Here is a 23,572-nt window from a genome sequence, read left to right on the forward strand (position 1 = left end):
CAATATGGATGTCTGAGTAAGAAAACATAATATGTATGCAAGGGTCAGATGTTTGCATTTATATTTTTTTGTCTGAATGTCACAGAGTAGCAAATCTCTTGCGTGGATTAGCATTTTCTCTCCTGACTCAGAATGATTAACTGGATCAAACTGCATTGTTAGCAGAGAGGGAAGGTGAAGCTTAAGGCTCTACGCTATCCAAGTCAATGGGAATTTTGCCACTGAATTCAGTGAATCAGTTTCTAAACTCTCAATTCAAAAAAAGCATCCCTATTGAGGAAGAAAGCTTACATGTGTGCTTTTAAGTCCCACTGAACTCAGTAAACATGTGCTTGAAGTGAAGCATGTGTTTAAGTGCTTCTCTGTGAAGGGAGGGACCTAATCATATGTTTAAGTGCTTTCTTGAATTATGGCCCAAATTTGGTTAGGCAGAACTGTGTATCAAAATGGCTACATAGACCATGAATTATTTATTGTACTAGTCTTTGCTGGACATTCCATTCCTCAATGTATTCAAATGATTTGTTTACAGCAGCACACATGCTAAATTCCATACCTTACTATAGTGAACACAATGAGGATATTGCCAACTAATCCCATTGAGCAGATAATCCCAATTAGAGAGGGAAGGATGATTGTTTCTGCTGCACTGATCACTTGGTAGTAATGCCCTCCACTCCAAGATTTGTTGAACAAGACAGGTGTGCTATTCCAACAGGAAGGCTGGATTTCATTCATTCTTCAGAGACGTTAGAGCCTTAAATCTGTAACAGTAACAGAAAATAAATTATTCATAGATTTACAATTTGAATGTTTCATTAGTCAAGCACAGTAGCTTGGGATACATGATTTTTAATTACAGTTTGAATTTCATGAATAAAATCTTCCAAGTGGTTGTTTGAGTTCATTCATGAACTCAACAGCCTTAGATAGTATTGCTTTAAAAAATCTGGGACATGTTTTGTATCTATATTAAAATATACAGAACTTTTTTAATGGGTCATTTTAGGTCACAGCATTCATTCCAACCATGGAAATCCCCTGGGCATCTATTTCTTGATCTCCCACAGATTTATGAAATGTTGAATAAGTCACTTAGGCCCAAATTTTCAAAAGGGATCTCTAATTTTGAGTGCCCCACTTGAGTCAATCAGGGCCTGATTTTCAGAGGTGCTCAGCCTCTCAGTTGGAGTTCATTTGGTGTTGAGGGTGATTAGTGCTTCCAAGAATCAATCTCCAGATATTATCTCACCTTGTGTACCCAAAAATTGAGACTCCTCAAAATTAGAAGATGTACGGTAAGTTATTCCAATGGTTAATTGCTTTCACTGTTAAAAGTGTATACCTTATTTCCAGTCAATTTGTCTAGCCAAATTCTCCATAGATTATGTGATTTTTCTGGTGCTTGGAATGTAAATTCTGGGATATTTCCCATTTCACTGAGAGACGAGGAAAGTGATTTCAGAAGTGAAGTGGATTGCTGCCTGTGGCCTGGGCTAAGAGACAATGATGCACTTTGGCTGTTTTTGCTGCTGAAGAGGGATGTTTAATTTGTAAGGATGCCTTCTAGCTTAAGGGAGCAGGTTGTCAAAAATGATATGAAAACAATGCAAAGAGGGTTATAAAGAAAATGTATGTGTTCTGTCTGATGTGGTTCAAAGGAGAATAGTGGCTTTGAGGTACTTGGGGAGTTTGGCAGGATTTGTGCAGAGGGGATGGAGGATTCATGAATTCTGCAGAGTTTGGTGTAGTGGGTTTGCCTCAGGGTGTTTTAGAGACTGAAACAGGATCAGCCTGAAGAGATCTATATTCTGTCCTCACAAAGCTGTCAGCCGCACACCCTGAGGGAGTGAAGGGGATGAACCTTGGAAAGTTATAGCCTAAAGGAGACATTTAGCAGAACAATTCCATTTAAAAAAAAATCCCAGCAGTGAGAACTGCTGGAGACAAGGTGTTGTTGTTGTTATTATTATTAATTATTATTATTATTGGAAATGTTAACAATAACCCACATTGAATTCATTCACAATCCATAGTCTCTCACATTTTAACACTAACATAATTGCAAGTAAAAATAATGAGTGAGTCTGAGTTCTGTGGGGTAAACCTTCTGATTCTGTAGGGTAACAAGGAGAGGTTTTTCACTAGGAGTAGTTGTTTTGAAACTAGACTGCAGGAGTCCCCTTCTGAAAACTGTCCAATCTGTACCAACAGACTGTAAGCCGGGATCAGGGCATACCCCTTTCTGGAGGATAAACAGCAGTACCTGGTCACTCAGAGCAAGTGGCTAGGGAGCAGCTACACAAGATCTAGCCCTGTGATGTCCCGGTCACAGTAAGGGGACAAACGCTATCTCTTTGTCTCTAAGGGTGCCTCAGAGGAGTGAAGGGGAAGAGTCAGGGAAATAACTTCAAAGAAATACCACTGTCAAAGTGGAAGCCATTGTGTGGTGTCAGAAATATTTCTGGGCTCAATTCTGCCTCTGAGACCTTTGCCTGACAGCTCTGTGTGGAAGGAATATAGATGTCCCTGAGTTGGAAAACCATCCCGAACTAATCTCGACTTCTGGGGAGGCCTAGGTGTGAAATGCAGAAGTTCATCAGAGGGTCAGATTTTGAGACTATGAAGATTTGACGATTGCTCAGTAGGTGTATGACAGTGTAATCCACTGTGTGCAAGGTTCTAGAAACAATTCTGGTTTGTATGAAATTATAAATCACATTATTTAACAAACAATTTAGAATGCTACAAAGAACAACCTTTTTGAAAGGCAGAAGAACAAGGGGGATACAGTTAATGTTGAGCTTTCAGTCCTAATTCTGAATTCCTAGTTTGATTGGTTTTTTTTCAATTTTCTCTTTGCATTAATTCTAGTTTTGTGTCTCCACTATAAAATGCTTTTTATGTAGTACTACCAACTTCAAGCATTTAAAAATCATGAATAAGCCCACTCCTCACCATGTGGTAATATGTGGATTACAAATTTACCCTAACTGTGAGCTCAACTGTAAAAAGTATGTGAAAAGTTCATAAGATCCACAATAAGCTATGATAATAAATGTAGATGGACTAAATTAATTCATACAAAAAGATCTACTGATATAATTCAAGGTCTGTATTAAGATCATCGTTGGTAAACAAGAGAAGCGTGGAACCAGAAACCAATAACTCCAAATTGGTGTGTTGGAAACTAGACGTAACTGGTGGACAAAATAATGAGGAGATGGACTGTTCCACTCACCACTCCCTTTTGGGGTCCTTAAAGAAACATTGGGGACAAAAAAATGGCTACTGGAGTGAGTTTTACCATCATTGCTGCTACCCCCATCATATTCTGGGATCCCAGGCCTTCTTCGATACTAATCCTGAAAGATGTGCTGACCACACCGAGCCAGAGAGAGGGAGACAGATGACATCACCATCTCTGCCAGTCTCCGCTAAATCTCGAATGCCAGCTGGGATGTGAGGCTACGTCTGCCCCCCCAGGTGTCCTTTTCCTTCCCTACCTTATTTCTTCTCTTTCCTATCTCTCTCCCCCTTTCCCTCCTGTTTAAAATGAGTCTGGCTTAGCCAGCCAAGACTGTGTATTTTGCAACTTTGCTGTGAGTCTGTGACCAGGAAGAGGCAGCTAACAGCAGTGCCCTAAATAGCCCGATGCTGGCACAAGTTTGCCAGGTCTTGGAGTGAGGTTGCTAGTTGTTATATCCTTGGAGGCAGCCGGTTTAAGAAGAAATCACTTGAGGCCTGACAGCAGACAGCTAACAAAACCACCATTTTATTTACAGACTCAGAGAACTCACTCAGCCGGCTGAAGCTGGCTGAGCTAATCCATAATAATCTAACTCAGTTGCCATAGCAACAAAAACCATGACAACCAAATACACAACATATTCCTCCCCCCCAATAAGAACATCCCCTAAATAAAACACACACTAGACTAGAAAAGGAGGGTAGACTGCCTCCATTCTCGGCTAAACCCTGGGGATTATTTTGCCCCATAACCGTGGGTTCACCCTAGCTAAAGATCCAGCCGATGAGGAGGCCTTCTGTCTCTAGGTGGATTACGGCGAACTTCTGGTGTTATTGCACCCGAAAGCACTAGGGGCTCAGGGTCCGCAGCACGAACGGGTGAGGAGGTGGTATCAGCTCGTGCTGGGCAAAGGGGTATCTCAGCCGCCGGCAGTAATGGAGGAGAACAGTCAGAAACAGGTGACTCGTGATTCGGTGCCTCACCAGAAGAGGTGAAGTCAGACCCCTCAACTGCAGATGGGTCCGGAGGACTGGCATGACCTGGCAACAGCTGATCTACATGTCGCCGCCAGGTAAGATTCTCTGCAGTCCGGACTGTGTAGGAAACAGGTCCTGTTTGAGTGATGACTGTGGCCGGGACCCATTTAGCTCTGGAAGTATAATTCCGAGCCAAAACTGGCTGTCCCAGGCTAAAGGTTCGGTCTTTTGCTCTGGGTGCCCGTCTGATGACTTGATATTGCTGCTGATGTTGCACAATTTGTCGGGGTTCAGAAGGTTTCAGCAGATCAAAGCAAGTGCGCAGCTGTCGTCCCATCATTAGAAAGGCCGGAGATGCGTGGGTCGTAGCATGAGGTGTGTTTCTGTAGGAAAGTAAAAAGGTATCCAGATGCTTTTGAATGGAGTATTGTCCCCTTGCTGATTTCAAAGCGTTTTTCATTGTCTGCACAAATCTTTCAGCTAATCCGTTGGTGGATGGATGATATGGTGCTGACGTGATGTGGTGTATCCCATTTGCCTTCATAAAATTTTGAAACTCCTGAGAAACGAACTGCGGTCCGTTGTCGCTCACAAGTTGTTCTGGCAGACCAAAACGACTAAAGAGTCCTCGTAGTTTTTGGATAGTACTCTCTGCAGAAGTGGACTGCATTATAGAGACTTCTGGCCATTTAGAGTGGGCATCTATTGCCACCAAGAACATGCTACCTTCAAGGGGGCCAGCAAAGTCAACGTGAATATGTTGCCACGGGTTTTCAGGCCAGTCCCATGGGTGTAGGGGTGCCCACTGGGGTGCATTCCTCACACCCTGACATGACATACAAGCTTTTGCCTTCTCTTCAATAGCGCTGTCCAATCCAGGCCACCAAAAATAGCTTCGTGCAATTTCCTTCATGCGCACTATTCCACAGTGACCGGAATGTAGCTGTTCTAACATCTGTGATCTCAGTGGTGGTGGAATAATGACACGTCTTCCCCACAACAAACAACCAGACTGGACCGATAACTCCGTCCGCTTGGACATGTAGGGAATAAGGTCAGATGAGACCGGAGAGGTTTGTCGAGATTTTCCATGCATCACCAGGTCCATAACTTGGGACAATACTGGGTCAACGCGAGTTGCCTTCTTTATCTGAGTAGCAGTGATGGGTGTATTCTCTACCTGTTCAAAGTAGAAGATTTCCTTTTGGGCACTATCTTGATGTTTGACCGGCAAAGGCAACCTTGAGAGGCCATCTGCATTGCCGTGTAGAGTGGATTTCCGATATTTGATTTCATATGTGTGTGCTGAAAGTAACAATGCCCAACGTTGCATACGACTAGCAGCTAATGGGGGAATGCCTGTGTAGGGTCCAAAAATTGACGTCAGAGGTCGATGGTCTGTGAGAAGAGTAAACTTTCGCCCAAACAGGTACTGATGAAACTTCCGAATTCCAAAAACAATTCCTAATGCCTCACGTTCGATTTGGGCGTAGTTAGTTTCTGCTTTGCTTAGAGTGCGTGAAGCAAAAGCAATAGGTCTCTCTTCTCCTGAAGGCATAATATGTGACACGACTGCTCCCACTCCATAAGGGGAGGCGTCGCAGGCCAATTGCAGTGGTAAGGATGGATCAAAGTGCGTTAGAACTTCAGAATTTAGCAATGCATCCTTAGCTTTGTTAAATGCAACATCACAGGCTTCAGTCCACTTCCAGGCCTTTTTCTGCCCAAGGAGCTCATGAAGTGGTTTTAGCAGTGTGGCTAACTGTGAGATGAACTTTCCATAATAGTTCAGTCCTAGAAATGAGCGTAGCTGGCTTACATTTCGAGGTGGGGGAGCCTCCACAATAGCTTTAACTTTTGCAGGGGCCTTATGAAGACCTGCAGAATCAATGATGTGTCCCAAATATTCAACAGAGGGCTTGAAGAATTCACACTTGTCTTTGCGAACTCGTAGGCCATACTCTTCCAGTCTTTGTAGGGTAGCCTCTAAATTCTTTAAGTGATCCTCTTCATTTCTTCCAGTGACCAGGATATCATCCAGATAGCACTGAACTCCTGACAAGCCACACAAGATCTGGTCCATAGCCCTCTGGAACAGGGCGGGAGCAGACGTTATTCCGAAGGGTAGGCGACAGTATCGATAAAGCCCCTTATGAGTCGCAATAGTCAACAGCTCTTGGGACTTTTCATCGACGTGCATCTGTAAATATGCTTGACTCAGATCAATCTTACTGAACTTTTGTCCCCCAGCCAGGCCTGCGAAGAGGTCATCGATGCGGGGAAGCGGGTATTGCTCTGCACACAACACTGGGTTGACAGTGACTTTAAAATCACCGCAAATCCGGAGAGAGCCATCTTTCTTCACGATTGGAACGATAGGAGTGGCCCATGAGCTATGGGTAACTGGTATTAGGACTCCATTGGTGACCAGGCGCTCCAGGTCTGCTTCAACTTTTGGCCTGATGGCATATGGCACAGTTCGGGCTTTCAGATATTTTGGTGGACTGCCAGGTTTAATGTTCAATGTCACAGTGATTCCCTTCATACTTCCCAAATCATCTCCAAAAACAGCAGCATGTTTCTTTAGTATAGGGGTTAGACTGGTTTCTTCTTTAGTCATCCGGTGCACTTCTGCCCAGTTCAGTTGAATCTTCCCAAGCCAAGACCTACCCATTAAGGCTGGGTAGTTACCTCTCACCACAAACAGTGGCAATTTAGCCACCTGTCCATTGAGCTCCACCTTAACATCAATAGTGCCCAGCATAGGCACAGCTTCTCCCGTATACGTCTTCAGAACAGTTTTTGTTGCCTTAAGCGGAAGATGCTGTAGCTTTTCTTTATACACAGTCTCGGAGATCAGTGAGACGGCTGCACCGGTGTCCAGTTCCATGCGTATACGTTTGCCATCCAATAACGGGGTTACCCAGTATTCATGTGAGCCCACTGCCAAAGACAAAACATGCAGTGGCACTTTCTCTTGCGCTGAGGTGTCACCTTGATCATCCTGGGTCTGCTCTAGGGTATGCAAGGTTCCTCTTTTTGTCGGCCAGACCACAGGCCTCTTTTTCTTTTGTTTACAGGCACACTCAATGTGTCCCTTTTTGCCACAGTGTCGACACACCAGGTCCTTACACCAGCATTCTGATGCCTGGTGACCCGGCTTACCACAGCGGTAACATTCTTGACTCTGCACAGTTTTGTGGGTCGGTTCTTGTGACACTTTTTGCACCCTAGGGGATGCACCGATGTATTGCGCCTCCCTTGTAGCCAGTTCCATGGAGACAGCAATATCAACAGCCTTCTGTAAGGTAAGCTGAGCCTCTGTCAGTAGGCGCTTCTGTATAGCTTCACTGTAGAGGCCACACACTAACCTGTCACGCAGGGCATCATTTAACATTTCTTTAAATTCACAGTGTTCTGCTAGCTTTTTTAAAATGGATACAAATTGTACAACTGTTTCATCTTCCTTTTGGTCTCTTTTGTGGAACCTATATCTTTCAGCAATTACCAGTGGTTTTGGGGAAAAATGAGACCCCAGGATTTCCACAATGTCACTGTAAGATTTAGTTGCTGGCTTAACAGGGTGTAGAAAGCTGCGTAGCAGGGAGTAGGTTTTAGCCCCTACAACACTTAAGAATATTGGCACCTTCTTCGCTTCTGTAATGTCATTTGCAATAAAAAAAAGCTCAAAACTCTCAGTATACACATGCCACTGCTCTATATTCTCATCAAAAGGTTCCAGTGGCCTGGTCAGAGTAGCCATGATTTTAGTTTCACTTTCACAGTCAGTGCAAACAAGCAGCTTTTTTGTTTGTTTGTTCTTTACCTTGACTTCTACTTCCTTCTGTTACTGGAGCAGCACCGGAATCCCATCCTCGTCGCCACTTGTTATATCCTTGGGGGCAGCCGGTTTAAGAAGAAATCACTTGAGGCCTGACAGCAGACAGCTAACAAAACCACCATTTTATTTACAGACTCAGAGAACTCACTCAGCCGGCTGAAGCTGGCTGAGCTAACCCATAATAATCTAACTCAGTTGCCATAGCAACAAAAACCATGACAACCAAATACACAACACTAGTAAAAGTCAACCACCAGGCACGGAAGCTGCATTTTCTATCATTGCAGTTCTTTCCTCTCCATCTTGTGTTTGTGTCTTGTTTCATCTTATTAGGAAATGGGATCAAATTTTAACAATTGCAGCAGCAATGACCTCTCCAGCCCATCTCAACTCTCCTCTTTCCCCATAAAGAACAGTTATTGCCAAATTTGATACCATCTAAATGACTGTTAAACAACAGTCTCTTTCATTTGAAAAACTCTCTCCAGCTAAAGAGAAAAGGAACAAGAGATGTTAAAATAAAAGCCCTGTTTAATATTTTAGATTTCAATTACTGAAACTGTTTTCCCTTTTTTATATATCTTTAATAAAAGGTTAAAAGGATTTTTAATGGTGTGTGTGCCATGGAACTAAGCAGGCTGAGGTTTCTGAATACTAAATCCTAAACCTTGTTTAACACTGTTTAATATTGGACAGTCATGGTCATGTTAACACCTTTAGCTCATATATTCCATCTAAATTAATACAACACATGATTGGCTTAAAATCATGAGATTTTAAAAAAATAATAAATCATATTGCTTTTCATCTACCTTCTGTTTGTTGAATGTTTAGGGGGAAGCAACCCACCCACACTTCATGTGGGATCATTACAGATTGAAATCTGTAGATGCTGACAGACCTCCCACTTAAAATAAAAGTCCAGACCAATATTTAGATACATAAAATCTAAGATTAACAGCCCAAGTTTAGGTTCCTAGTTTGAAAATTGTGTCCATGATTTCTGTCTTCCTATTCTGTAAGTTACCAGTTATCCATCTTGTTCTCTCTTTCAATGTCATGTGTTCAGATATCTTAAATGTAACAGTAGAAAGTGTACAAGGAAAATTGAATGCTTTGGTGCTTGGCAGATGAATGTCAACTTTAGTCATTGATTTTAGCGGCCATGTTGAGATGGAAAAACAGTATTAATTTATCTGGCATTTAGAAAAGCAGTTCCCAGTAGTATAGTTATAGACACATCTGTTTCACGCAGTGTGAAAAGAGTGGTAGAATCTGGTCCCTAAATGATTAATTACATCAACAGATTTGGGATTTTCTGTTGCCTTAAAGCATTTCATGCATTAAAATTCTTGTAGTTTATGACAACAGGTTGGTAAAGCTTTACCCAAGACCTAGAAATGTGATTTTTAAGTAGCACAAATAGATGGAGACTCATACCAAAATATAACTAAATCACTCAAAAAGCACAATAAGAAGAGACAGTATTGTTATTTCTGAGTATCCCGTATCTTTGTTTCCAAGCTGATGCTTTTGTACAAGATGCTAATTACCCCTCTTGTCTTCTAGAAATATATGAATATTTGTTTTAAGATGTTAGGTAGCTATTCAAGAGCTGTTGATGTGCACTATTTTAGTCATAATTCCTAGTGTCCTGGCAGGGGTATATCACTACAGAGACAAGTATAGAATTAACTCCAGAAGGAAAGGCCATTTTATTGTAATATGACAGACAAGATTAAGTCTAATGATTATTTGAGTGTAATAGGCAAGGTGTGTCTAATTGCTTGTGATTAATAGGCTAGACTTTGGTATATATTTTTCTGTAGCTTACAAAGAGAGTTCGTTCCAGAGGTTTTGCCAGAATTCACCTTAGTGCAGTACCATTCTCGTGCCTTTTCTGCCCCTTGCCTCTTTGTTTATGTAGCTTGATTGATTTCTCCTGTGTTACCTCATAGGTCTTTCTAGGATGGAACAATTATTTCTCCTTCACGCTGTGCCCACCTTCCATCTCTAAATATAATCGCTTATTGGCAAGGAAGCAGGGCCAGTCCAGGGTTTTTGCCGCCTCAAGCGGCAAAAAAAAAGAAGCTTCGATCAGCGGCTCTACAGTGGCAGCTCTACCACTGTTGCCTCATTCTTCGGTGGCAATTCGGCAGCAGGTCCTTCCCTCCGAGAAGGAGAGAGGGACCTGCTGCTGAATTGCCGCCGAAGAGCCGGACGTGCCGCCCCTTTCCGTTGGCCACCCCAAGCACCTGCTGGCTGCACTGGTGCCTGGAGCCGGCCCTGTAAGGCAGAAGCAAATGGAAGCACTTAAGCTGTTAAGTTGTGGGGCAACATATGTAAAAATAGTACTCTGCAGTTACATGGGCTGTGCTATGCCATTTACAGCAGCCTATCAGGACTGAGGAGTCGCTGGCATCACCTCTGCTCAGTCTCACTTAGATCTCTTATCACTGACATTTTCAATTGGACAGTCAGCTCAGATTCTCTGCTTTGCCTGGTTTCTGCCTGGTGCAGTTGAGTTGGAAGGAGGGTGGGTTGGTGGAACTTGACATGGGGCTGGTTATGGCTCTCTGATTTTCTAGACTAATCTGGGCTCTGAAATGATTATATCATCCTGGGGTAATCTAATACTCAACCAGGGGTATGGTGTCATAGGCGCCAACTTTTGCTGGTGCCGGTGGGTGCTTGACCCCTCTCTGGCCCCTGCCTCACCCCAACTCTACCCCTGCCCCACCCCTTCCTGCCCATGCCCTGCCCCCATTCCAACCCCATTCCCAACTCCGCCTCCTCCCTGCCCCATTGGACTCCTTCCCCAAATCCCCACCCCGGCCCCCCTTATTCCCTGCCTCCTCTCCTGAGTGTGCCACATTCCTGCTCCTCCCACTCCCTCCCGGAGCTTGTTATGCCACAAAACAGCTGTTTTGTGACGGCAAGTGCTGGGAGCTAGGGGGAGAAGCAGGGATGCAGTGTGCTCAGGGGAGGAGGCGGAGGTGGGGGGGCAGGGAGCTTGGCTGCCAGTGGGTGCAAAGCACCCACTAATTTTTCCCCATAGGTGCTCCAGCCCCGGAGCACCCATGGAGTTGGCACCTATGTACGGTGTATCCCTGGGGGTACGCAGAGGTCTTCCCGGGGGTACATCAACGCAGCTAGATATTTGCCTAGTTTTACAACAGGCTACATAAAAAGTGCTAGCGAAGTCAATAGAAACCAAAATTTCATACAATGACTTATGTTTAAACTGCTCTATACACTGAAATGTAAGTACAATATTTATATACCAATTGATTTATTTTATGATTCTATAGTAAAAATGAGGAGTAAGCAATATTTCAGTAATAGTGCACTCCCTGACACTTCTGTATTTTTATGTCTGATTTTGTAAGCAAGTAGTTTTTAAGTGAGGTGAAACTTGGGAGTAAGCAAGACAAATCAGACTCCTGAAATGGGTACTGTAGCCTGGAAAGGCTGAGAGCCACTGAGCTCATTTATGCCAGCTGCTAACAATCCATAAGGGACTGTACACCAGTTGAGTTTAACAGGAATGCAGCATGCTTCAGCCATGTCCTCAACACAACTCCAATGACAGAAGTGAGTGAGGGATGGGCTGGAGGTACAGGTGCTGGCTACATCAACTCGGAGCCACCTGAGAGCTCATTCACAGGTATGTGGGGTGTGGGATCTCAGATGGCCAGATCTGGCTGCACCTGGCCCCTTTACTCTGCCTGAGCAGTGCAAAGGGCTGACAGAGAATCTGGCCCTCAGAGTATAAGAACAAAGTCCCAGGTCCTCAAAGGCATTTAGGTTCCTAACTTTCAATGAAATCAATGGCATTTAAGAGCCTAAATATGTCTGGGGATCTGGGCTGAAGACATTATAATAACTATGCAATAATAGATGTATGGTGTCTCTCATCATGTATGTTGATTACAAGTTCTTCGGGGCAGAGGCCATCTTGTACGTGTGTTCAGTGCCTAGTCCAATGGAGCCCCAGTCCTGACTAGGGCCTCGAGATGGTACTGCAGTATAAATTATAAGAAGTCTGCAATGAGAAACCAATGTTTTTTGCAGATTGTGAGAAACTTTTACAATAAAATAAAAAACAACCAACCAAAAAATCCCCATTATGCAGTATATTTCCACTCGCTAAAGAATTTATATTCAGTTGGGTTTATTATTAGAATGATACTTTCTCGTTGGAGGAGGCAGTGACACTTGAATTGCTCATGCCAAACTACATTAGTGTACACTGCATGCATAATCAAATATTTTCTCACTAAGATAGGGCAGAAGGTTTCTGACTGGAAATTTAAAATTCCTTTATGTTTTGGAGAATAAAAGAACTCTGTTACCAGTTCTCAAGGGGAAGAGTTTTACTGCCTTTCATTGTCACCAAAAGCCCAGGACTTGGTACTATTAGCATTATATGAAATGTGAGACAGGCGCTAGTTAAATGAAAATGCACAGGTGTTATTTTCTTGCAAAAACCAGGAGCCATACACCACCAATAGAACAAATTAATCAAACTGAAAGGCAAAAAGATTTCTAAAACACATCATCTAAAAATTGCTAAAAGATTCTTCTGCAGCATTCCTAATGCACATAAAAAGCTTCCTTTCCTATTTATTAATGCTGTATATAAATAAGATATACCAGAATAGTACACTTGCTACTGCTAGCATTCATGTGAACAAGTAATGTAACAATAATTTACACCTCTATACTGCCTTGAATTCAAAATTATCAGGGCACTTTTCAAACATTAATTACTAATTATTATTTATTATTTGTACAATGGCATCTAGGGGCCTTGGTCATTGATCAGGACCCCACTATATATAGGTGCTATACAAACACAGAACAAAAAGACACTTCCTGCCCCAAAGAGCTTACTATTTAAGTACAAAACAGGAGACAACAGATGGATACAGACAGTCAGATTGGGATCACAAGGAAACAACCCAGGAAATAAGTAAATATTATGCACATGTAAGTGATGAGTGATCTGAGGGACAAAGAGCTTAAGTAACTTGTCCATGTTGTGAATAAAATATAGCCAGCCCCCTGCTCTAACCATTAAACCTCACTCTCTGTCAAGCTAAATAAAGATTGACTATTACAAAATGTTTAGTTTTTGCTCATACTGTACATTACTCAAAAGTGTATTAAATACATTAAAGGCACTACTACTAAATATATTAGAGGACTACAGTTGATAGGAAATTTTGTAAAAAGTAGAATGTTTTGTTTGTTTCATTTGAACTACATTTTCTCACTATAGCCATTCCATTTAAACAACTCCTCTTGACTAAAAAGGGAATCTTGCATCTACTGACATCATTGGGGGTTCTATATGCCAATGTGGTGCAAGACTGAGCTCTGAATGTTTAAAGGGACACAGTCAACTTCAAAATCACATTTCTGTCTCAAAATTTTGGATCTACTGTAGTTACATGTAACACCTAAAATTACAGTATCTGAAAGAAGTTAGCAGAAAAGAGATTTGTTTTAATCTGTGCCTTTGACAGCACTAGAACTCTTATAAACATCATCAGCGGGAAAACTCAACATTTTTTATGTTTCTTTTTTCCCCCAAAACATTCAGGACATATTATTCTAAGTGTTGTATTAGAAAGTCGACAATAAAAAAGAGCTGATTTCAAAGAGTTCAAGTTTGCCAGCTTCTCTTTATAACCTCAAATGCTAAAAAGTTCTGTTCCATATCTAGGATACTCAGTCTGACAACATATTACCTTACAAATGGCTGGATGAGTCATAAAACTAATGCATAATCAAATCATCTATGTCTGGTGTCATAACATAAATCAGCACTCAGCTACAAAGACAAAACTGCATAATTTCTGCTTTGCTAAAATGGACAAAAACAATTTTTTATTCCAAGTGATACTGGAATTGTGGCATAGTCCCTGCCATACTTCTCAGTCCCACACAAACACTAGCACAGGACCAAACTTTTGCAAGTACAGCAAGAGTCAAAAAGCACAAAAATCCAAGATAATATTGGGACACTGAATTTTTACTCTTAATGACAAATCCTGTCCTCATGTCTACGGTATGAAAGGCTTCCATTTTCAACAGAATCAAGACATTTCCACTGTGTAGAAGAGCAGTTTTGGGGAGGCGACTTCATATAGATAATGGTTGTTTGTGACTCAGAACCCAGCTGTGCATGGTGTGACATTGCACTGCATATGATTTTATGAAAATATGCTAATAAGGGTGAATGTAATGTAACCAGAATATGCTTCAAGCAAAAGGTCTCTTGTAAGGTAACATTGCAAAGCTTATAATCTACTGAGTGTGGTCATCCTATTTGTATGGATGTATCATTCTTGTATCTGAACCTAGAAATATGAAATATAACTGAGGTTCTATTGTAATTATGCAAAGTGTGGGCCGTGAATGGTGGTTTGGAATCTTGATGGCTCCCATTAACCAGGGCAATTGACTGTAGATGGCTCTGTTTACTTGTAAGTCTTCCTGTATACCTGTGTGCTGGGCAAGTGGGTAATGAAGTCTGACACCTGAACTGGAATCCATCTTTAACCTGGTGCTTTTCCATTTGGAAGGAGAGGTGGGAACCCAGAGAGGGACAAAGGATTCCCGCCTTGTGCAAAAGATATATAAGGGGGTGGAACAGAACAGAGGGGGCTGCAGTCATGAGAAATCCTCTAGCTACCACCTGAGCTGGAATAAGGCCTGTACCAAGAAAGGATTGGGCCCAGACTAGGAAGGCGTCCAGTCTGTTAAAAAAGCCTATTGAAACCTCTCTAAGGGTAAGATTTACCCGTATTAGGCTTAGACTTGCATGTTTTATTTTATTTTGCTTGGTAACTAACTTTGTTCTGTGTGTTATTACTTGGAATCACTTAAATCCTACATTCTGTAGTTAATAAAATCACTTTTACTTATTAATTAACCCAGAGTTTGTATTAATACTTGCGGGGAGAGTAACAGCTGTGCATCTCTCTCTCTATCAGTGTTATAGAGGGTGAACAATTTATGAATTTACCCTGTAAGTTTTATACAGGGTAAAATGGATTTATTTGGGGTTTGGACCCCATTGGGAGTTGGGTATCTGAGTGCTGAAGACAGGAGCACTTCTTAAGCTGTTTTCGGGTAAGCCTGCAGCTTGTTGGGGACATGGTTCAGACTTGGATCTGTGTTTGCAGCAGGCAAGCATGTCTGGCTCAAACCAGGCAAGGGACTGACATCCCAAGCTGTCAGAGAAAGGCTCAGAGGTAGTCTAGGCACATCAGGTGGCAGTCCCAAGGGGGTTTCTGTGACCCAACCCATCACAGTCGGGCCCCCAAGAGGTCATAGTACAGAGGCAAATGTGTGTATCAATTTTGACACCACACAGAGGACATTGGGACAGTGGTCAGAGATAATTACCTGATTTTAAAAAAGGTACATTATGCACTCTGCTCAGGCCACATGGTGCCATTCCTACTGCTTTCCAAAATGACGGAGGAAATGGATAAAAGAGAGGATTCTAGCAACTTCCATTCCACCCTCAGAGTGCCAAACTGAATTTCTATTCTGCTATTCAGAATACATTGCTTTTCTTGCCTCCTGTCTACAATCCCTGTTTCCCAAAAATCCCCCAAAGGAAAATGACCCAGATTCAGCAAACTTGGAAAAAGTGGAAATGTATATGCACTCAGTGTAAAAACCTAAATAGAACAGAATTCCCAGTGCTGATGTCTTACCATTTGTCCAAGGCTACAGCTGCATCAGCCAAAGTTAGCAGCTACAGTTAACCACTCCAATTATATAGAGATGACTGGAAAACTGGAGCATGTTGGTCTAAGTGGCTTTCAAATGCCAAGACAAAGTATGCCCAAATAGAGATTTTTTTGGTGACTGTATGGGGGAACAAGAAGTTCACAAGATCTGTAACTTATTATTAAATACTAATTTTGATAAAGACAGAAGAAAAAAATTGTGAGGGTTGGAGAGTTGCAGGGCTCTGTGTACTGTTTGTTTATATTATACTCTTTTGTAAGAAATGAGGAGGAAGGAGAACTGGGGAAATTTCTAGACAGAACTTCTATAGTGAAGCAGAGAGAAAGAGGAGGAATAGGCTTAGGAATAATAACTTATTCTAATAAAGTTCCTTGTTCAGCATCTTTTTCTGTGATCTTTTTTCACTATAACATGAGAAAATCACAGATATAACTAACAGACATAATCCTAAATGGCTTGCAGGTGTATGTGTGTGGGGTATTTTTTTTTGTCTCAAACCTTCTTGGATATGTTACTTTATCCTACCCTTTCCTAGCGAGTTTGCTACTTTATTTTGAAACACAGAATTGAGGAGTTCATTTGCTGCAAGGCTGGGCTCCCTGAAATCTTTTAGTTCCTTTGTTTTCTGTTTCATTCATTGCTAATTTCATTAGTACGCACACATTAGCTTCATAGAGCAAATGAAAGCAGTAAACTATTTGTTGTCCTCTGAAATTTCTTTTTTCCCTTTATAGCAGAACACACTTGCAATATTACTAACTCTTTTTTGAACACTGGAATTTCCCCCTCTGCTGTTGTTTAAATTACTTATTTAAAGGAAATTCTATTCACATTTTACTTCTACAGTGTTCTTCCCCCTTCATAATGTGCTGGTTCCTCAGATGCTAGACATTTTCTAGCCCATTTCTCTAGTCCCATTTATTTCTTGAGTACTTGCATGTATGGCTTAGAGCCAAGTGACAATGTTTTTTTCATGACTCTGACCTTGACGACTATGAAACCTGTCAGTCAGGATTTCAGGTTGGTAATTCCATGAAAACTACTTTAATTTCAAGCTTTTAAAGATTTGATGTGATGGAATATGTTTCAAATGCCTTTGTAAATCATGGGGGGAAATAGAATGAAATTGCCTAGAAACCAGAAATGAAATTTCAGTCACTGTGTAAGACATTGGCAAGAGTCAAGTAAAGTCAGTTGGGGCTGTGGACTTCATTGATAGTGTGTGTGGCTGTGATGGGATGCACCCCTATATTCACATCCTACACACTGTTGTAATAATCTTTGTACAAAATATGCCTTGCGAGGTTTCATCTGAAAGCAAATAACTCCTTGGTCAATAATATCATGATGAAATGTGTGTATCAACATTATGAACATATGCTGAAATTAGGTCTGAAATGTGTTTACCAGACAAGTGTGGGTAAACCAGTTTCTCAAAGACAAAGAACAAGCTGATGCCTTAGCTAGGTGTCATCAAAACTGATGAGCCATCACCTATTCAGTGGCCATACTTTGGCAAAAAAGGGGGTCAGGAACAAACAGATCTACATCTTAGCAAACAGCAGCATGGAACCTCTTTCACCAAGAGATGCCTTGTCTCCTTCCTTACATCAGGAATGAACTTCATCTAGGGTGACCCACAGGAAAATGCATTTCAAATGGCAACTGGACTATAAAGTGGGAGGCAAAAACACACCAAGGTATCTCTCCCTGTCCAGCTCTTGTTCTTGCACCTAAGACAACAAAAGAAACCAGCCTATTTGACTTACAGAGAGATCCTGACCTGAGGTTTGGTCAGTCCTGTTGCTGGGCGCATGTAGTTAGCATTTTATCCTGAACCAAGTCGTTTGTTAAAAAGCTTCTCAATGGTAAAACGTATCTTAATTCTCTGGTAACCATTTACAACTTTAATGCTGTATATTTGTACTCAGGTAAAACTTATCTCCTTGTAGTTAAATAAATTTGTTTGATTCTTTAAAACTAATCCAGTGTTGTCTTTAAACTGAACTGTGTAGGTAACTCACTTTATGGTAGCAAACTGATGTGTATTGATCTGCTTAGAGGGGAAACAGACGTAATATATCTGGACTGTGTAGAAGAGGGCTGGACAGTGCCCAACACATGTTTTTGGGGAAAATCCGGGTCTGGGAGTGAGTTGGGGTCACCCTGCAAGTGGAAACAAAGGCTGGTGGAAGCCAGAGTGTGACTGATGTGTGGCTGGCGGGCTGCAGCTATACTCAGACACTCAGGGTGTCACTTGCATGCTAGAAGGCTATTTGTGAGCAGCCCAGGTGGGAGCTACAGCAACAAGAATTGTGAGGAACCCACTTTTGAAGGGCAGGGGTGACACAGCTCATTAGTAGTCTGGATTGCACCCTGTAATGTCACAGTAGGGTGACCAGATGTCCCGATTTTATAGGGACAGTGCCGATTTGTGGGTCTTTTCCTCATATAGACTTCTATTACCCCCCATCCCAATTTTTCACATTTGCTGTCTGGTCACCCTATGTCACAGGTTATGTCTACACTGCAATTAGACACCCAAAGTTGGTCCGTGCCAGCTGACAGGCTCACAGGACTCAGCCTACAGTGCAGACATTCAGGCTCAGGCTGCAAGCTTTTAATTGCAGTGTAGACATACCCAAATAGCTTCAACTCAAAGAGGACTAAAAGTGGAGTGGTTTAAGCTTCAAACAGAGCCTGAAAAGCAAGAAACTGAAGTCTCTAGCTGGGTCCTTTGTTAGACCACAGAGCCATGGATTTCTTTGTGGTCTGCAAGCCAAATTGTCAAAGAATGATCCATCAGTGGTTTGTCTAAATTTAAATGTGGAGCCCCTTAAAGAGTTTATGAGGCTTCTTAGAGTGAAGAGTTTATTCTTACTGCCTAACAGTTTGTCTGTTTTTATCTATTTATTTGTTGTCTATTTTTTTATATTTGCCTATTAATATTTACATACAAATATTCCCCTGGTTAACAGTCTTCCTGCTTGCTTTTAATTAGCCCATAGATTTGAGAGCTAGGATATAGTTATATTTTTTAAATATTCCCTACCATTGTGACTACTCATAGCTGTAAGGGAGTATTATATGGGGGAGTTTGGCCTAACACTGATTTGCTTTCAATAACACATCACACATTTACAGTTAGAAAGAGGGAGCAGGGGAGATTAGCTGCTTTCTCCTATAATTTATACAAATTGAATGAGGAGTTAGTGGCAACTTAATCAAATAGATATCACTCTCTTATTAGACCCCACCTTGCCATGGGCTGATTCATGCATGGATGAGCTAAATGTGGCATTTATCTGTTGCTATGATCAGTGATGAGCTGCCAAAATCTTAACAACCAGTTCCCTATCGGGTCTTTGGCAGCACTTCGGCGGTGGGTCCTTCACTAGCTCTGGGTCTTCGGTGGCACTTCGGCGGCAGGTCCTTCAGTGCTGCCGAAGACCTGGAGCGAGTGAAGGACCCGCTGCCAAAGTGCTGCCGAAGACTCGGAGCGCTGCCTGGTGAGTACAAGCCCCACGTGTTTTTTTTTTATATGTGTTTTTTTTTTTTAAGTCATCTCTGTCAGTGCCCCGTCAAAACTGTTCAAATCGGGCCACGCACTTCCTAAAGCCGGCCCTGCACATTGCGGTTGTAAAATTGTATCGGGGGGCTGGGTAGGGAAGGCTGTGCCTCCCAAAACAGCCTGGCCCTCCCCCCCATCTGACCCCCACCCACATCCTGCCCCCTCAGAACCCGCAACCCATCAACTCCCCTCCCTGACATCCCCTCCCAAGACCCCCCTACTCTAACTGCCCCCCAGGACCCCATCCCCTACCCAACTCACCCCTCTCCCTGTCCCCTGACTGCCCCAACTCCCCATCCACCACCACCGACAGACACCTGGAACTCCCATGCCTACCCAATCCTCTCCGTTGCCCATCCCCTGACCGCGCCCCCAGAACCTCCGTCCCCTCCAACTGCTCCCTGCCCCTTATCCAACCCCTCCTCCAGCCCCAGCCTGGCCCCCTTACCATGCTGCTCAGGGCAGCGTGTATGGATGCCGTGCGGCCCACTGGAGCTTGCAGCCCCACCCCCTTACCATGCCGCTCAAAGTGGCAGGAGCTGCCGAGCTGCCCAGGAGTGATCCAGAGCGTTGGCGCCGGCAGCATAGCGCGCTGGGGTTCTGCGAGAGGGAGGGAGATGGGGGAGGGGCTGGGTGAACTTCCCCAGCCGGAAGCTCAGGGGGCTGGACAGGATGGTCCCACGGGCTGGATGCGGCCCTCGGGCTGGTGTAATGACACAAAAACCTCCCTCTGCCAATTGCCCACCCCTTTAACAATCGGTTCTAAACCAGCTTCTAAATTTAACAACCAGTTCGCGTGAACTGGCTCCAGCTTACCACTGGTTATGATCCAAGTTGGATATCAGTTACAATTCTTGATTTTTCTGCTGCCTTTGACATTATCAAATTCTTCTTTGAAAGATGTACTCACTTTTTCATTTTCAAGGCTCTGTTATTAATGCGCTTGTTTAACATTTATCTAGTCAAGCATTCTGGATGTTGTGAAATAAAAACTCATCAAATTTTAACCATTGGAAGGGGGTTCCACTGGACTGATTGATCCTTTTTCTTCTCTGTAACCTCATTACCTGTGTTCTATTGGATGGAGCTACAGTTCTGGGTGGCAAAAGACCTGGGTTCAGTTCTTGCCTAAGCCACTTGAGCAGGTCTCTTATGCTCTTACTGTCTCAGCTTCCACATCTGTAGAATGCAGACAATGCTATTTCTTTGTAAAGTCATCTGAGATGTACAGAGGAAAGATATTCTTTGTATTACAGTAGAACTCAGATCTCAGTTAAGATCTGGGCTCCATTGTACTAGGCAGTGTACACGCACAAAATATAAGGTTAAAAACCTTACAGTCTAATTTTAGACAAGATACACCAAATAGGTGTAACAAACAATATGTGGAAAGAGGGAAAATGAGGTTAACAGACATAGGAACATGTGTTATAAAGACACACCAGGGAATCCTGTGTCTAGCGATGTCAATGGGAGTTTTGATAGTGACTTTGACTGTACCAGGATTTCACCATAGCAAGATGACTGCAGGTGGTTCTTTGGTTGTTTTTAAATAGTAAAGAATGAATAAAATAGCAGTATTCCTTATTATTGCCTTGATCAACTAATCAGATCACATACGTTTGAGTACCTGGAGGCCAATAATTTACAAATTACATTTTGGACATGATACATCCTCCCTGATGCAGGGAGTTGTGACTTGCAAAATGTGTTGGGTAGTGTATTGTTCTGCATTCTAATAAGCAGGTTCCATACTGTGCCCAATGACTCAGCAGTGTTTGAGTCACTGGGATTTCTCTTGTCTCCAAACCACACATAGGAGGAAAAGTAGAAACACCAGTGCCCTCATTTCTCTGGAAAGGGAAAAATGCATCCCAATTAATGGTAGTCATGAATTTTTCAACAAAAAGTTCATTCACCAGAAAATGATGATTTGCTGAAATGGAAACATTGCAGGAATTTCTCATATTAAAAACATTTGACTAAAATTTCAAAATGGTCGGAACATCCTGTTTTGACATTTTGAAAATGTAAAAGCTCTGTTTCTGTTTAAGCAAATTTATAGTAAAAAACTTACAAGTACAGAAAAAATTCAAAGTTGAAATAAAACATTTTGAAATTATCAAACTAAAATGGTTTAATTGATTCAATCAAAAAATATTTTCAGACTCTGGTTTGTGAAAAGTTTGGAGACTTCAGCTTTGTCCCAATTCAGGACAGGAAATAAATGTGAAATCCCAAAAATTCTCAGAGGTCAGGAAAACCCCCACTGAGCTCTAATCCCAAAAGCCTCTGACTCACCACTTGGTAAGGGAGAATGAGAATTAAATAATCTGGCTCTTCCCACAACTCTTCCATGTAACTCAGTCTATACCCTCCTGTAACTGGCTGTACTTGGTTTGATGTGTGCTATTAATATCCTTGATTAAATATATTCTGTTGTAAATAAATACACCGCCACCTTGATAGAACGCCACCTGATATAACATGAATTTGGATATAACACGGTAAAGCAGCGCTCCGGGGAGACGGGGCTGCGCACTCCCAAGGTTCAAAGCAAGTTCGATATAACGCGATTTCACCTATAACGCAGTAAGATTTTTTGGCTCCCAAGGACAGCATTATATCGAGGTAGAGGTGTACATTATTAAACGTTCAGACGTATGGCAGGATACAGCTGATAAATGTTGCTGAGCCAGACAATGAATATATCTCTTTTAAACATGGTCTCTCTCAACAAACATTCAGGGAAATGGGGGTGAGGTCTAGTCTCTCTTTGATGTTAGTGGGAATTGATACTGATGCCAGAGTGAGTTATACGTGCGCATTGATGGGAGAAAACCTCAGTCCTGGAAACGTGTTTAAAGTAAAGCGCACACATACAGATGTGCAGGACTGGGGCCTTATTTTGTACTGTAATGCCTGACTTTGAAAGGCTAATACTTTGGAAGTTCAGGAGAAGTCATGCTTAGCAGTTTTAATGGTGTCATTGTTTAGTACTTCATGTTTGTCAGTATGGAATTACTATCAAGTCTTTAGGTTGCCTGCAAAGATGAAATTCCTATATTTCAGTAATTTTACCAAAATGTACTGAATGCATGATAATCAGGCAAAGGGGGATATTCAGCGTATTTTGGTGAAGTTTTGGAATGTAGTAATTTTAATCTGTGAAAGGCATCTATGATGTTTCACTCTATATTTTTATGAAAATATGGTTATGATATGAATGACATAACTGAGATACTTTATGCAATATGGCTCATGTGAGATATCATTGGAAAGGTTATGATTTACTGAATGTGATTATCCAATTTGTATGCCTGTATAATTTCTGTATCTGAAGTTAGGAATATTAAGTGTGTCTCTGTATTTCAAACGTGTTATGTTGGATGTCACCCCCAACCAGCGCTTCAGGTACACAATGGAAAAGCCAGACAGGGCTAACGGGCCATTAGCAGAGACAATGGACTGTGAAAGAGCTTAGTCTTTCTGTGGGTGCTGGAGACAGCTTATGACCAATGGCTGCCACAGCCATGCAGAGACATGGGCCCACATCACCTGGTACTGGATACCCCTCCTGCCCTTTTGGAATGGCAGTGGTTTTCCACTAGAAGACAAAGGGTTACACAAGAGCTATATAAGGCAGGGGAGTGACATCATCATGGTTCTCCACTGCCTCCCCACCCTAAGAGACACTGAAAAAAAGACCTGGAAGCAAGAAGTGAACTGGGGGGAGAAGGGTTGAGACCAAGCTGGAAGGGCATCTCGCTTCTGAATAATAATACCTGAGGTCTCAAGAGGGATACCAGTGCAGCTGTCTTCCAAGACTTTCTGAAATCTGCCTGCAACAATATCTAGAGTGAGAAATACTATTTGTAACCAATTTCTTTAGTACTAGCAGCTTAGTTTGGGTGTTTGGTTTCATTTGCTAAGTAATCTGCTTTGTTCTGTCTGTTATCTCTTATATTCACTTAAAATCCACCTTTGGTAGTTAATAAACTTATTTCTTGTTTGTAATAAAAGCCAGTTTACACAATTTTTAACGTGTGTGTGCGCAAAAAGTGTGCACGTGCACATTTCTCTTCACATTAAGGAAGAGGGCAGATTTTTATGACCTTGTGCTATACAGGTTTTTCTATACAGCACAAGACAGTATTATT

The 23,572-nt window shown here is 42.2% G+C and overlaps 1 protein-coding gene across 1 annotated transcript in view; it reads right to left on the reverse strand.

Moving 5' to 3' along the window:
- Positions 1-23,572, reverse strand: part of MCHR2 (melanin concentrating hormone receptor 2) — a 73,164-nt gene that overhangs the window by 45,761 nt on the left and 3,831 nt on the right. The window contains exon 2 of the mRNA XM_045011676.1: positions 557-764. Within this exon, the coding sequence (XP_044867611.1) occupies positions 557-738 (182 nt within the window). The 5' untranslated portion in view covers positions 739-764. The remainder of the gene's footprint in view (positions 1-556; positions 765-23,572) is intronic.

Source organism: Mauremys mutica, chromosome 3 (assembly GCF_020497125.1).
Source record: "Mauremys mutica isolate MM-2020 ecotype Southern chromosome 3, ASM2049712v1, whole genome shotgun sequence".
Lineage (NCBI taxonomy): Eukaryota > Metazoa > Chordata > Testudines > Geoemydidae > Mauremys > Mauremys mutica.